The sequence below is a fragment of the Pygocentrus nattereri genome, chromosome 14 (assembly GCF_015220715.1).
Source record: "Pygocentrus nattereri isolate fPygNat1 chromosome 14, fPygNat1.pri, whole genome shotgun sequence".
Taxonomy (NCBI): domain Eukaryota; kingdom Metazoa; phylum Chordata; class Actinopteri; order Characiformes; family Serrasalmidae; genus Pygocentrus; species Pygocentrus nattereri.
Genome location: NC_051224.1, coordinates 18000030 through 18016460, shown reverse-complemented (window position 1 = coordinate 18016460; position 16431 = coordinate 18000030). Strand labels below are relative to the sequence as shown.

The 16431-nt window shown below is 42.0% G+C and overlaps 1 protein-coding gene across 15 annotated transcripts in view; it reads right to left on the bottom strand.

Moving 5' to 3' along the window:
- Positions 1–16431, bottom strand: part of si:ch211-278a6.1 (SRC kinase signaling inhibitor 1) — a 244733-nt gene that overhangs the window by 14981 nt on the left and 213321 nt on the right. For 13 of the 15 annotated variants that reach the window (XM_037544604.1, XM_037544606.1, XM_037544611.1 and 10 more), the window contains one exon: positions 3453–3566. In XM_037544604.1, the coding sequence (XP_037400501.1) occupies positions 3453–3566 (114 nt within the window). Of the gene's footprint in view, positions 1–2270; positions 2350–3452; positions 3567–7694; positions 8523–9316; positions 9380–16431 lie in introns of all 15 variants that reach the window. The other 2 variants (XM_037544616.1, XM_037544614.1) reach the window with 2 other exon arrangements.

Sequence of the window (16431 nt, the reverse complement as noted above, 5' to 3'; positions counted from 1 at the left end):
CTCTGATCAAAGCCAGCTTGGCTAGAATGCATGGATTTCAGTGTAATTCCTTCCCTTTGTGAATCCCACTGTCAATGACAATTAGTATTGTCATTCTCATGATAATTTAAACTGTCATTCCTGCTGTAATTCCCATGGTCATTTCTGCAGACATTCTCATGGTCATTTCCATTGTAATTCCCACTATCACTCCTGCTGTACTGTCCACTGTCATTTGCACTGTAATTCCCTCTGCACATCCCACTGTCGTTTCCACAATAATTGCCACTGTTATTGAAATGGTCATTCCTGCTGTAATTCCCCTTGATATTCCTGCTGTACTTCCTAAAGTCATTCCCAGTGTCATTACCACCATAATTCCCATTATTATAATGTCCACTGACTTTTCTACGCTCCTTCTCTTTGTCATTCCCCTTTCTTATTACCACTGAAAATCCCCCTGTCATTCCTGTTGTAATTCCTGCTGCCCATTGAAATTCCCTATGTTATTACCACTTTAATTCCCACTATAATAGCATTGGCCCTCTTCTCGCATCTCTCTCAGCCAGAAAAGGTTATCCTCACATATTCAGGATTTGCTGTACAGGGGACTGAGGACTAAGACTAAACAGATTTTTTAAAAGAACAATCTTAGCAGCAGTTGGTATTACTACTTTGTCCCAAAAAAGAAGGAAAAATACCCTAAACGTTTGTTGAGCACGTTTTTTCCATTCTATGTTGCATTAAAAGCCTGTAGTTGTTCATGCATGAGTCTACGAGACTCAAAGTGATTCACTTATTTCCTCTCAACCCTGCCTCTATCTTTCTCTTCCTCCTTCTACCTGTCTCTTGTGTCCTAACTGAAGTTCAACCCTCCTGCACTCCCTCTCTGTCAGGACCCATGGGTGCGCCTCAAAAAGTTTTTTTTTTTTTTTTTGTTCTAGAGGGAAATTATAAGTGCACTTCACAGTCCCTGATTGACGTTGCTGTTACTGCTCTTGCATAGACGTGCCTCCCATCACGGCTGGAAAGCTCTTTTTCAGCCTCGCTTCATTTGTGACTGACTGACACGTACCCGCGCGCCCCCCCCCCCCCCCTCCCCTGGGTCAGCTGTAAGCACAGAGAGAAGGAGTCTCTGTGCAGAAGAATGATTTGGGGACAGCTTGTGGGAAAACGTTCACATGGCCATTCTGTTTCTAGAAAAACTCTTAGATCTCATACATCTTGGCTACTGAGCAAGCTTTGTAAATACAGAATATTTTTGACATTATGATGAAACATTATAGTTTTATGCTAAGGTCTGGGAATCCCTCGTTAAATTACATGCTTTGATGCTTTCTAAGTGATTTTCTAAGTGTTTATTTGCTGAATTGAACATACAGGGAAAAACTAGAAATGTGAGTGGTGCAAAAGTTACAGCACATTTTGTATTTTATATTTTATTTTTTCCAATATGTAAAACTCAGCATATAAAAAGAAATTGTGCACTACAATTTACAGAAGAATGCCACTGTGCTTTTGACAGCTTGTTCCCTGTAGAGAATAAAGAATGTGTTTCTTATTTTCACTCAAAAATGTTCAACAAAACATGATTTGACCAGGGGTGTTCAAACTTTTGCAAACCACTGTACATACTACTTTTTGCATACCATAAAGAAACTGCTAATACTAGTACTTATAAGGCATCCTTTCCCCTGTGTACACTACTGTTCCAATGCTTGGAATTATGTGTGATATTAATAATTGATGATTAAATATTAATATTGTATTAAATACTGTATTAAATAATTATTTCTATAGTCCATAGTGCAATCTATAGAAGTTATTCTTTTTATTGTGTAGACTGACATATTATGAACTTTAAAGGGTATTTTTAGATATTTTACATATGCCATTATCCAGACTTATAGTTTAATCATGTTACAGATAAGGCGAATGCTGTGTTAGGACTGTCATTGGTTTAGCATGTTTTTTTCCAGGTAGGGAAATCGAACCCCAGTCTGCTCCATGGAGTTCAGCAGAGTTACTCACTTTGCTATTCTAGTAATCTGCTGGTTGGCCATGCCTTAGAGAAAGCCAGGAGTTGTGGCCATACAACTGGACTTTAATGTTGTTTAATGTCACTACTTGCTAGTGTAAAGATGTGTTTTGTGGCTTACTCTGTCTGGGGCTGTTGGTGTTTTGCACTGCTGGTTGGCTACTGTGGGGGTAAAGCATATGGCTAGTGATGACCTCCTTTGTGCTTTGTATGTGCCTTTCTGCTGATGTTTTAATAAAAAAGTACTACTCGCAGTAGAATCATGGCCTCTCCTGTGTCTCTTCTCTCAATGCCACACTGGTGTCAGAACTTGGATAGTGCCATCCAGCAGTCTACAAAGAATGATGAGAGAGACAGCTTGGAGAAAGACAGCTGCAATGCGACACCACACTACTTTTACACTAATTTTCTATTTATAGTCATTTTCAATGTCCTCAAGTTGTCTGCCTTGGGATGCTCAGTATTTTTCTAATACGAACCATTCCTCATGATAACTTTCTACATTAAGAATCATCCAGGGGTCTGTTCATCTATCTGGACACATCTAACATTTCTTAATTTTTCACAGATTTCTACACATTAAACCTATAAATTTGTAGAGTACTAGCATCATATATTAATATTGAAAAAAATGGAAAAATTAATGTTCAAATCAACGTATAGAAATTTAAAACTATCAGTGATAAGCCCGTCACTCTCCTCAGGATGCTCTCAGTTACTGTCTTTTGTGGAAGCCACTGTCAGTGACTAGATCACTAATCAACTTAGTTATAGTTGGTTAGTCTCAGACTATAGTTTAGAATCAGAACATAGAATCTGTGTATGTTTAGACTACCTGTTTAAGATTTTAAAAGTGTAAATAATAAATACATACTGTTGTAAAACGTCCAAGGATGAGCTAAATTATTAATAATTGGGAGATACATGTACATCAGTTCTGCCTGTGCAGTTTTGCTGAAAGCCAACTGGTGAGGTATCTTACTAAGAAATCGGATCTTTCTGTGAATACCTGGGGGCCCAAAAGAGATTTTAGCAGGCCTGTTTGGCTAAGGCCCCCTCTAGCTCAGTGGTTGTGCCACTAATTGTTACACTCATCTTTTAAAACCTATTTCGAATATGTATGCCCCATATTCTATACTTCTGAACAGTACGTTCACTGGGGAGACCTACTTTTATGTTGTGTGCAATATGTGCTGCTGAATCTCCTTGCTCCTATTGCATTTGCATCTATCCACTGTTCCTCATTTGCCCCCCTGACACCCCCCCGCACCTTAGCTGGTTCTGTTGCATTGTATTCAAGCCTGTGAAAAAACTGCACTGAAAAAAGTGATGCACTGTTTGTACCTGATTTGAAAGTTTAATCAGGTTTCAAAGCAGCTGCAAGTGAAGTAAATCACTCTGAAGGTGAGGGTGGGCAGTCAGGAGACTGTCATACCTGTTGCTGTCCCTGACTCTTGATGTAGTCTTCTCTCTGTTTTCCCAGTTTACTCTTCTCAGATCCGCCCTGCTGAAGATGCTTTAGACGAGATATCGCTTTACCACTACCAGACTGGGGGAGAGAGAGAGAGAGAAAGAGAGAGAGAGAGGGAGAGGGAGAGAGAGGGAGATGGAGAGAGAGGAACTGTGTTAAATGACTAATATATAAGTGGTGCTCTCTGTATTATCAGCAGTGAGAATGCGTTCTGACTGTGAAGAAGGAAGCAGCAGGAAGGTGGAAAAGGAATATAAACAGCACGAGTTCACAGTGTAGATGTATGTATGTGTGTGTATATATATATATATATATATATATATATATTACTATATGTAGGCATAATTCATCCTTAATAGAACTCACATGGGCATCTATATGTAAAAATAATATATTCTGTAAGTATGTATATGTAAGTACCTTTATGGAAACATATCATGTCTTGCATGTATTATACATACAAAAGTACCTATATGTAAGCACAATGTGACCCATATGTATTTTATATATAATATAATATATATAACATAATATGCCCCATATATATTAACCCTATATATTAAGAACCTAACCCCAATCTTAACTGCTATAACTAGAAAGAAAGGTGTGTGTTAATTCAGTTTTAAGAAATAAAACTTTCTTGGATAAGAATACTTTACAGAGTCTGGAGCATTTTGTTGTTCCTGTAGTTTAACCCTGTTTCTCTCTGGTGGAAACATTTTTGTTCAGAAAAAAAATAACACATTGTCACAGCTGGGTACAGGATTCAGAAAAATATCCCACCTCCAAAGACTAGCAAATAATAACAGCTCTGTCTCTGAACCTATTTCCCAGTCAATTTTCTGACCATTAATGCTTCTTTCCCCTGTCTGTCCAGTGACTTAGCCAGAGCAGAGATCTGATTGAGTCTCTGTGGATGTGCCCGGCTGTAATGAGGTAAATCTGCTGTACTAGATTACCTCAGATAGCTTAGATAGCCTGATGAAATCACACACAACAAGTCTGCAACCAGTCTGACAACTAGGTCTGAAGGAAACTCTCAGAAGAATGACATGCTGCAAACTATAGTCACGGCTTCTTTGCTTCCCTTTTTTCTTTACTTTGCAAAACAAATGCTGTTTAAAAGTAAAAGAACACTAAGTCATGTGTTATCGCAACAAACACACTCCATTTCATGCTCAATTGCTAAATAAATGTGTCTATCTATGATAAAATCCCATTCAGCCTACTGGGAAAAGGTAAGGCACAACTCAATTCTGTCAAAATATTTACATCTACAGTATGCTTTTAATTTCATATTGGATATTTTTTGTATGCGTTTATTGTCATGTAACAATCAGATGGTGGCAAATTTGTTATCGGTTCCAACCTGCTCAGTCTCAATTAACTAATACAGTCCAGCTTAGTAGCATAACATTTTTAAAATGAAAACAACAATATGTAGCAAAGCTAAACTCCAAACTATGTTCCCTGGGTTTAGACAGACAAGTGATCACGTGGTTTAGCTCATAACTGACACACTGTTTTAAAACTGATCTTTAACGTTTCTATAACAGAGAAGAGTGCAATATGGTGACCCCCAGGGCTATGTTTTAGGGCCCTTACTGTTGTCCCTATATTTACAGATTCTTAGCACATATAATGTGCAAACGCAATTTTGGCTTTTCACTTTTATGCTATGGATACACAACTGGAACTTAAATCGTTCTTCAGTGCATCCAAAAGGTATAGTCAAAAGCCTTGCTGTAACAATGGATGCTAGTTTATCATTTGTGTCCCATATCAATGACATCTCTAAGGCTTTGTCCACACATATCTGGATAGTTTCTGGATAAGTCTTTTTTGAAAGTCTCTCTTTTGAGAACAAAAAAGTGACTAGAGCACATCAGCCCTGTAGGGGACGATAATACCTTATAAAATATTACATCAAACACCAGAAGAACATACTATGCAAAATATACAGTGTGTCATGAAGCTAAAGCAGAGTTTTCTAACAAAGTATCACACAGATTCAAAGCCTGACTTCTGTCAGAAAATAAAAGCATAAAATGTGAAAACAGCGTGCTGCTCTGAGTGTTATTTATATTGCCATGGCTATGCCACAGTCTCAGAAATGTCCACTTCAATACGATTAGGCAGAGAAGTGAGTTTTTGTAGCTTGTCACTCCATGTGAATGAGAAATTTAGGATTAGGATTAGAGTTAGGATAAAAAAGATGCTAATCCTACAAAGCTGAGAAATTAGCATAGTCAGAAGCTTCTAAGTAACAGGACTTTAAAGGGAGAGGCCTACTGAAGAACACATATCAGTTCCACTGAAACAGTACAGTACAGTGTGTTCACTGTTAATACACACACACACACACACACACACACACACACATACATACACACACACACACACACACACACACACACACACATATATATATATATATATATATATATATATATATATATATATATATATATATATATATATATATATATATACTTGAAATGTGAAAATGATCATGTCGTTTAAAAGCAGCTCTAGATTCATCTACTGTTACGTTGGCTTGATCAATGCCAAATGAGTGCCTCTATATTGGACTGAATAGCCTCTATCTTTTTAATAAAGAAAGTCCTCCAAATGGACAAAGGCCCTGGTAAAAGCCTGAACTGATACATACTTGACAGACAATCACAGGCATAATAGCAAGGCCTACTAAACCTCAAACAGGCATAGTGACACTTAAAAAATGTACCTTGACTTAACAATTGAAACAGAGGAGACTTAAAACTATCTAGCTTGCATTTTACTGTCTATAATTAAGACATAAATACAGAGCCACACCTCACTGTCCTAACTGAGATAGAAGGTCAGACACAGGCAGGCTGTCATGGGGAGTAAAATAAAGATAAACCAAGACCTTGCAGTCTTTGAAAGGAAATGAGTGAAGGAGAATAAGGGATAAGTAAAAGCAGTTTATTTCCATGATGAGACAGTTATGGCCATGGTTACAGAGAGCGAAAAGGAGAAGAGAAAAAAGATCAGTTGAATCACCACTGAAAACCATCCAGACCCACTGTGTTAAAGAGGAGAGAGCATGAGCATCAATATAGAGAGTGAGAGAGACTGAAGGTCTCTTTAAGAAAGTAAACAGTGGAAATAAGGGTGTAAATCTCAACTGAGAACTGCCATTCTTCAGGAAATGATTAAATGAATCAGGAAATCTCAAATTTTGCCACCAATCTATTTCATTAGATTATATTGGAATGATTTAGAATCATGTTAAAAATACAGAATATACACAAATGTGACTGGAAGAACTATTTCCGTCGTAGCCAAATATATAATACCAAAAATACAAGTTATTGAAATTAGTGTTGGTAGTATTTTTATTGTTATTGTTTTAGGTGCATGTATTAGGTGTATTTATGTGTATTTGCTGAGACCTCAGTTTAAGGCTACCTACATAAGGATTTCATCACATATAAATGAATATTCAATAATGAATTTAAAAAGCAATATCCAGGTATTAACTGCTTATAGCATTCATAAGATGGCATATGATATTGACCCTGTATTGACATAAGAGCTCTTAAACATAACTAATGGATATTTATTCCATTTATGGCAATGTTATTAAATATCATTTCAATGTTATGGATCATTTAAGGCAGAGGCCTAGTTAACCCGTTAACCCGTCAATATCCTACGCTTATTACATACTTATAATTGAGTAACTACAGGGACTTAAACGCAAACTAGGTTTTCGTTAGGTTATAGAAGTGTGTAATAAAACTTTGGGTGCATTTGCAGACCCATGGTCATTTAAGCAGTTCAGAACACCATATATATGTTCCATTACAGTGTTATAGATGGAACAAATATCTACACTAGTTTTAGAACACCTAATGTAAACAGCATGTTATTTACTCAAGCATTGCTTTATAAATGCATTATGAAATGCCTATGCCTGTGTTATGAAGTCCTTATTTAGCAAGCCCTCAAATAAAGTATCAGAATTTTGTTTTCGGCTTAAAAAATGAGTTCATACTTCATAGCAATCGATTCAAACATTTCAAAATTCAGTGCAGGTTGGTGCAGATGCATTTTACACCCCTATTGAGGAGCAAATTGTAGGAGGACGTTGAGAGACAGAATACCAGGAGAAAGCCCAGAGAAAGAAAGAGATGCTAACTGATGAGTGTGGGGCTGAACCTTGGTTAAATCTGTGCTGATGGAGGGTTTGGGTGGGACAGGGGGTCTCAGGGACTCTCCTGGGCTCTTCACTCTGGGTTCAGAGGAAACAGCGCCAGTGCTGGACCTCTGTAGCCGGCTAGAGGCAGTGGGATACTCTGCAGAAGGGCTGTGAGGCTGAGGTAGGGTTGGATAGTGTCCCATGTTGGGATGAGTGCTGAACTCCATCAGGCTGAGCTCAAGCTCACGAATGGTCTCCTCCAGACTGTCCAGACGGCGGTAGGTGCTGTGTTTAATGTCCTCCTTACCGGCCTCCTGGCCAACTCCTTGGGTGCGGGTCACGCTTGCTACAGCTTTTGAGGTCTCACTTGGTTCTGGCATTGCTCTTCTCTGTGGGAGCAACCCTGGTCTCGGATCTCTCTCACACATGTCTGTTTGGTCCTCTTTCTCGAAAGACTCTTGGATCCTCAGCTCAATCTTCCTTGGCTGTTTCTCTGCCTTCTGCTCAGGCGAGGCTGAGGGTGTCCCAGGCATAGCTGGAGAACTCTTCAACCTTGCCTGGAACTCCTTCTGGTCCCCATCCAAGACCTGCATCTCAGAACATTTTCTTTGACTGCCTGCCAAGTCCTGTTTCCATAGAGACAGACTAGGAATCTTAACGATGTGGCTAAAGTAACTGAGAGCGATGCCACTTCCTGTGTTTTTGTCCCTCTGTGGCATGTTGGAAAGCTTTTCCATGTCAGAAAAGCTTCCTCGCTCTGAGCACTCAGTTGGGGAAGTAGGATGTGAAATGCATTCTGTCAAAACTATCTGAGGGACTGAGGTAGAGGAGGATGGGCCACGCTGAACCTACAAGGCAAAAATTTAAATTAAAAATCCACATTCTTTTTGGATAAAGTGCTATTCCAGCTGGATTTGTTTTACCAGAGAATGTTATGGAAGGCCACAACAGAAAGTGTCTATGTCATTTCCATAAATTCCACAAATTTCAGCATTACTGCACACTCAATACCAACATGGATGCTATTAGCAGGTTGGTTAATGTATTAGTGTAAGAAGGATTAGAAAAAGACTGCTATTACTAAGGGAGCTCCGGGTTCAGCCAATAACAGAAGATCATACACATTTATTAAAATCAGACTGTAAAAACTGCACACACTGCAGATTCATACTGGATTAAAATCGCTCCACAGTTGTTAATGTCAGACTAAAAATTACACAAACTGCAGATTCATACTTGTTTAAAATCGTTCCACTAGTATTACTGTAAGACTGCAAAAACTACACACGCTGCAGATTCATACTGGATTAAAATCACAGATCTCATTGATACCTAATTATAACACCTCCCTAGATAAAATGAATCCAGCTGGAATAAAGCTTAGTTTTTTAATTCCAAGACCATTTTGCATGTATATCTTACATACATTGCTATGCTAACCTGCAGGTAAATTGCTACCTTGGTCTTTGAATTGCTGCTTGTTATACACTAAAATTAGTTTGCTTTATATGTAAATTGTCTTTTGTTTCTTTCTGGCTCATAACATGAGCTCTCTGTGATGAAACATTAGGTTTTGTTAAATGCACTGAATATAAATATATTAAATAAACAGCAAAGCAGCATTAAGGAGTTGGTCTCTTACCTGTGTTTCCAATTTTGTGTCACTGATCCGGTTAGGTAATCTTCCCTGAGACTGTGTGAACTGCTGATATAGGAACATGCAGAGTGTGACACCTCTAATACACACACACACACACATACACACACACACTTAGGCAGAATATTACAAATTTACAACAATCTGGAATTACATGCATAAACGCACAAATACAGGCATACATGAAACTCAACTGCAACAAACCAGACATGCGCTGGACCTCAAAAGTGATTTTTGGGTGGGCTCTTGTGGGGGCAGCATGTGGTGAATTTTTGTATTTGTGTGTGCACATACACTCACCGTCCACTTTATTAGGTACCCCTGTTCAATTGCTTGTTAACACAAATAGCTAATCAGCCAATCACATGGCTGCAACTCAATCCATTTAGGCATGTAGAGGGGATCAAGACAACTTGCTGAAGTGCAGACCGAGCATCAGAATGGGAAAGAAAGGTGATTTAAGTGACTTTGAACGTGGCATGGTTGTTGGTGCCAGACGGGCTGGTCTGAGTATTTCAGAAACTGTTGATCTACTGGGAATTTCACGCACAACCATCTCTAGGGTTTACAGAGAATGGTCCGAAAAAGAAAAAATATCCAGTGAGCGTCAGTTGTGTGGATGAAAATGTCTTGTTGATGTGAGAGGTCAGAGTAGAATGGGTAGACTGGTTAGAGATGACTGAAAGGCAATAGTAACTCAAATAACCGACCAAAATCTCTGAGGAATGTTTCCAACACCTTGTTGAATGTATGACACGAAGAATTAAGGCAGTTCTGAAGGCAAAAGGGGGTCCAATAAAGTGGCCGGTGAGTGTACATTAGTGTGTATATGTCATATCTGTGCATGTTTGCTATTAAGCACTCTAATGTACAATCAAGGGGACAGTTGTGTTGATGTGGACTTTTTAAAGGAACAGCAAGTACAGTATTGTGGAAAATCAGAGATCACCATTCATTTCAACATGTCATTTTCAGTCAAAATGGCCATTAAGTACAAGTTAGTCATTTCCAGTGTGAAGGAAAGAAGCAGAAAACATACACTATATGGACAAAAGCCTGCCAGCTGTAAAGTTAGGAGGAGGGATAATACTACACAGTTGTTTTACAAGCTCCATGAAGACATGACTGGGTGAGTTTGGTGTGAAAGAACTTGATTGGTCCACACAGAACCCTGACCTCAACCCCATTAAACACCTTTAGGATGAACTAGAACAGAGACTGTGAACCAGGCCCTCTAGTCCAACATAAGTGTCTGACCTTACAAATGCTCTTCTGGATGAGGCAAAATTCCCACAGACACACTCTAAAATTTTGTAGAAAACTTCCCAGAAGAGTGGAAGCTGTCATAGCTACAAAGTGGGTCCAACTCTATATTATTGCCTATGGATTTAGAATGAGATGTCATAAAAGCTGCTGTAGGTGTAGTGTGTAGATCTCCCAAAACTTTTGTCCATATAGTGTCCATTTAACAGAACATTACACCTAAATAACCATTACAACTGAATAATATAATTTCTCTCTTTGCTGCAGTTTCTATTCTTTTCAGGAGACCCACTTTCAGTTTTCTAAAGAAACCTGCACCTCAGAGTTCAGTCTTATTGCTTGCATTTTCTGCTTGTACTGATGTACTGATGTTGAGGTCTTGACTCTGGGGTGGTCAGTCTATTGTTCTGAGAGCAACAACAGCTTCTTTATTTGATGTGTCTTTCTCCTTTTCTCAGGAGCTGTCTTCTCACAGTGGAAGGATGAACAAAAACATCTGTGGGTGTTTTCAGATCTGAAGCAGCTTGATTTTCTCCTCCCTCTGAAAGATGAGCTTTAAGTGATGCTTGTCTGATAGGACAGTCTTGGTGGTCTACCAAGTCTTGGGAATTAGGAATTATGTAGCTTTTAAAAGTTTCACTTATTTCCCTTTAACTTAACTTCCTTAGGGATATGCATTATCTGCTGAGAAATGAATCACTTGTACTTAATGGCAGTTTTACCTGGAAGGTTTATAAATAAAGGGAGGTCTCTAACTTTGTCCCAGCACTGTAAGCATGGTGGAAACAATCCATCTCTCTGCACACACTTGTCTGTGTGTCAGAGCACAGCAGTCCACACAGGGTCACACTGAGGGCAGTTACCTGTCCTGCTGCAGTAAGCAGGTGCAAGCTGGAGGGGGGAGAGAGGGTCCTGGAAAGGGGACGGGGCTTTTGTAGGGGGAGGGAGGGGCTGAGAAATGCTCCACACAGAGCACGATCAAACAGCTGGGGAGGGGGGGGGGGGGTGGTTTACAAGAGAGTATGAGGAAGAGAAAAAAACAAAGGCAGAGACAGCTTAATGATTTCTAAGCATAAAGGCCAAATACTGGAGCACTCTCATCAATACTGTAAGCTTCTTCATCTAATAAACAGAGCAGCACTGATCTAGGCTCAGAGAAGCTTGAAGCAGTTTGGATTTGTATGAAGACCTTATCATATATACTCCATTCAAGAAGTCTGAACAACATGGGGGCTATGATATACTGCAGTTTTCCATTACAGATGCACTCTGAAGGTGCACACCTACTGACTGCAGACCATCTGCTCTACTCCATTCATCAATAGAAAGGAGTGGACCACTGCTGACCAGATATTACACACATCAATGTCACTTCAGTTCAGTTTATTGTAGGATTGTTCTGGGATATTGTCCTCATACCCTGTAAAATATGCAGTTGCTACTTTTAAATTGAATCTCTAGATTTACAACAAAACATGGAGTGAATCAGCAATGATTGGCATGTCTTCCAAATTCCATAGCAATGGCCTAGCAGCACCTTAGTAACTACCTGGGATATCCCTGCAACAGCCTAGCAGCACCTTAGTAACTGCCTCTGATTCCGTAGCAATGAGCTTAGAAACCACTTGGGATACTATAGCAACATTCTAGCAACACCTTAGCAACCACCTGGAATTCTATGGCAATGGCTTATCAACATCGTACTAACCACCTGGCTTAACATAACAGCACTTCAGTAACCACCTTGGTTGCCATAGCAATGGCCTTTGCAACCACCTGGGATTTCAGAGCAATGCCTTTGTTGAGACAAAGCTTTTCTGCTTTTCTGGGTTACTTACAAAACCCATTTAACACATCCATGCATAGACTATTTCCTCAATATGTCACAGAGGTTAAAGATTAAAGTTATTTATTATCATCGACCCACCACCAATGGGAGGGGCAGTAGTAGGGGTTCGGTGCGTTGTGGATCGGGCAGTGTCCGAAGGCGTGGGCCTTGGCGTTCTGATCCTCGGTTGCTGAAACTGGCTTTTTAAACTTGGAACGTTACCTCACTGGCGGGGAAGGAGCCTGAGTTGGTGCGCGAGGTTGAGAGATACCGGCTAGATATAGTCGGGCTCACCTCAACACACAGCTTGGGCTCTGGGTCCAATCTCCTTGAGAGGGGCTGGACTTTATTCTTTTCTGGAGTTGCCCATGGTGAGAGGCGGCGGGCAGGTGTGGGCTTTCTCATAGCCCCTCGACTCGGTGCCTGTATGTTGGGGTTTTCTCCGGTGGACGAGAGGGTAGCTTCCCTACGCCTTCGGGTTGGGGAACGGGTCATGACTGTTGTCTGTGCTTATGCACCGAACAGCAGTTCAGAGTACCCAGCCTTCTTAGAGTCCTTGGGAAGGGTGCTTGAAAGTGCTCCTCCTGGAGACTCTATTGTCCTACTGGGGGACTTCAACGCTCACGTGGGCAATGACAGTGAGACCTGGAGGGGTGTGATTGGGAGGAATGGCCTCTCTGATCTGAACCCGAGTGGTGTTCAGTTTTTGGACTTCTGTGCAAACCACAGTTTGTCCATCACGAACACCATGTTTGAACACAAGGATGTCCATAAGTGCACATGGCACCAGGACACCCTAGGCCGCAGTTCAATGATTGACTTTGTAGTCGTGTCATCGGACTTGCGGCCATGTGTTTTGGACACTCGGGTAAAGAGAGGAGCTGAGCTGTCAACTGATCACCACCTGGTGGTGAGTTGGATCAGGTGGTGGGGGAAGATGCCGGTCAGACCAGGCAAGCCCAAACGCATAGTGAGGGTTTGCTGGGAACGTCTAGCAGAAGAACCTGTCAGATTGATCTTCAACTCACACCTCCGTCAGAACTTTGACCAGATATCGGGGGAGGTGGGGGACATTGACTCAGAATGGGCCATGTTCCGTTCCTCCATTGCTGAAGCGGCTGACTGTAGCTGTGGCCGTAAGGTAGTTGGTGCCTGTCGGGGCGGTAATCCTCGAACCCGGTGGTGGACACCCCAGGTGAGAGATGCCGTCAAGCTGAAGAAGGAGTCCTACCGGGCATGGTTGGCCTGTGGGACACCAGAGGCAGCTGGCAGGTATCGACAGGCCAAGCGATCTGCGGCTTCAGTTGTTGCCAAGGCAAAAACCCGTGTATGGGAGGAGTTTGGTGAGGCCTTGGAAACTGACTTTAAGTCGGCTCTGAAAAGATTCTGGCAAACCGTCAGGCGACTCAGAAGGGGAAAGCAGTGTGCCACTAGCACTGTATATAGTGGAGATGGTGTGCTGCTGACTTCGACTGAAGACGTCATTGGGCGGTGGAAGGAATACTTTGAGGACCTTCTCAATCCCACCGACACGTTCTCCAGTGAGGAGGCTGAGTCTGGGGACATGGGAATAGGCTTGTCCATTACTGAGGCCGAAGTCGCTAAGGTAGTTAAGAAGCTCCTTGGTGGCAAGGCTCCAGGGGTGGATGAGATCCGCCCTGAGTTCCTCAAGGCTCTGGATGTTGTGGGGCTGTCTTGGCTGACACGTCTTTTCAACATTGCGTGGACATCGGGGGCGGTGCCACTGGCTTGGCAGACTGGGGTGGTGGTGCCTCTTTTTAAAAAAGGGGACCGGAGGGTGTGTTCCAACTACAGGGGAATCACACTCCTCAGCCTCCCTGGCAAGGTCTATGCAGGGGTACTGGAGAAGAGAGTCCGGCTTATAGTCGAACCTCGGATCCAGGAGGAACAGTGCGGGTCGTGGAACACTGGACCAACTCTTCACCCTCTCCAGGATTCTGGAGGGTTCATGGGAGTTTGCCCAACCAGTCCACATGTGCTTTGTGGATCTGGAGAAGGCATTCGACTGTGTTCCCCGGGGTATTCTGTGGGAGGTGCTTCGGGAGTACGGGGTACATGGCTCTTTGCTACGAGCCATTCAGGCCCTGTACAAACAAAGCTGGAGTTTGGTTCGCATAGCCGGCAGTAAGTCAGACTCGTTCCCAGTGAGAGTTGGACTCCGTCAGGGCTGCCCTTTGTCACCGATTCTATTCATAATTTTTATGGATAGAATTTCTAGGCGCAGTCAAGGGATGGAGGGTGTCCGGTTTGGTGACCTCAGGGTCACATCACTGCTGTTTGCAGATGATGTGGTCCTATTGGGGACATCAGGCCGCGAACTTCAGCTTTCGCTGGATCGGTTTGCAGCCGAGTGTGAAGCGGCTGGGATGAGAATCAGTACCTCTAAATCCGAGACCATGGTTCTCAGGCGGAAAAGGGTGGAGAGCCCTCTCTGGGTCGGGGATAGGCTCTTGCCTCAAGTGGAGGAGTTCAAGTATCTCGGGGTCTTGTTCACGAGTGATGGTACAAGGGAGCGGGAGATTGACAGGCGGATTGGTGCTGGGTCAGCAGTGATGCGGGCTCTTTACCGGTCTGTTGTGGTAAAGAAAGAGCTGAGCCATAAGGCAAGGCTCTCGATTTACCGGTCGATCTACGTTCCCACCCTCACCTATGGTCATGAGCTTTGGGTAATGACCGAAAGAATAAGATCGCGAATACAAGCGGCCGAAATGAGTTTCCTCCGCAGGGTGTCTGGACTCTCCCTTAGAGATAGGGTGAGAAGTTCAGTTATCCGGGAAGGACTCGGAGTAGAGCCGCTGCTTCTTCACGTCGAGAGGAGCCAGCTGAGGTGGTTCGGGCATCTGGTTAGGATGCCTCCTGGACGCCTCCCTCGGGAGGTGTCACAGGCGAGTCCACCTGGGAGGAGACCCCGGGGAAGACCCAGGACACGCTGGCGCGACTATATCGCCCAGCTGGCCTGGGAGCGCCTCGGAATCCCCCTTGGAGAGCTGGTGGAAGTGGCTGGGGAAAGGGAGGTCTGGGCTTCATTGCTTAGGATGCTGCCCCCGCGACCCGAACCCCGGACAAGATACATTTCAGATACATGGTGCTAACATGCTAATATTGCTGCTGCATGTTCTGCAGGCTGCTTCTTTAAATGTTCTTGTGCTTTTATTTGGATAAATCACATGGCAGCACAGCTATAGGTATATTGTAGTTCATTGCAATATTGATAAATTATTTTTTAATTACTTTCATGTGTTATAAAGTCACTGACAATAAATCAACACAGCTATTTAGTTATTAAAAGGATAATGAGATGTAATTGACAGAAATGAATCCTTTTTAATGTCTACTTCTGGAAATATCTGGGGAAAAAACAGACAAAATAATTAAAATAGTAGCAACCAATAACAGCATTCATGCTCCTGGGCATCGCAAGCGTCTAAGGGCTCTCTCCACCATTAGGGGATTGTGAGTGAATCCCAGTGATGCCATCTGTGGTATGGAGTCCAAAAGAGTGTGTGATCTAGGGAGTCCTATCTACTGAGTCAGAAATGCATAAAAATCAAAAAGAAAATAAAGGCTGCTAGCTTGAACTTTTTTTATTTAAATAGCAACTGTAAAGTATTTATTTATAGTAGACTCCTGGCAAGATATCTGCCTCAAGATTTCCTCATCACCTTTCATATATGAGGCATTCTTTATATTCATTTCATGGTTTATTATTTAACCTATTAGTTTAAATCTTAATACTATACTCTCCAAATAATTGCACAGAATCTATAACTCTAGATCTACAATTCATCTCATTTTTAAAATTTCTGTGTCACGCAGTCAACGGGGAAGTCAGACTCCACTTCCCAGAAAGCTTGGGAGGATCATGTGATCTTCCCCCACACCTGTCAGCGATCACAGTCGCCAGAATTCTAACGACTTGCACCTGATGGACTCCTGTTTCTTTCTTTATAAGCTGGGACTTTACTTGGACTCTTTGTGAGGTATTGTT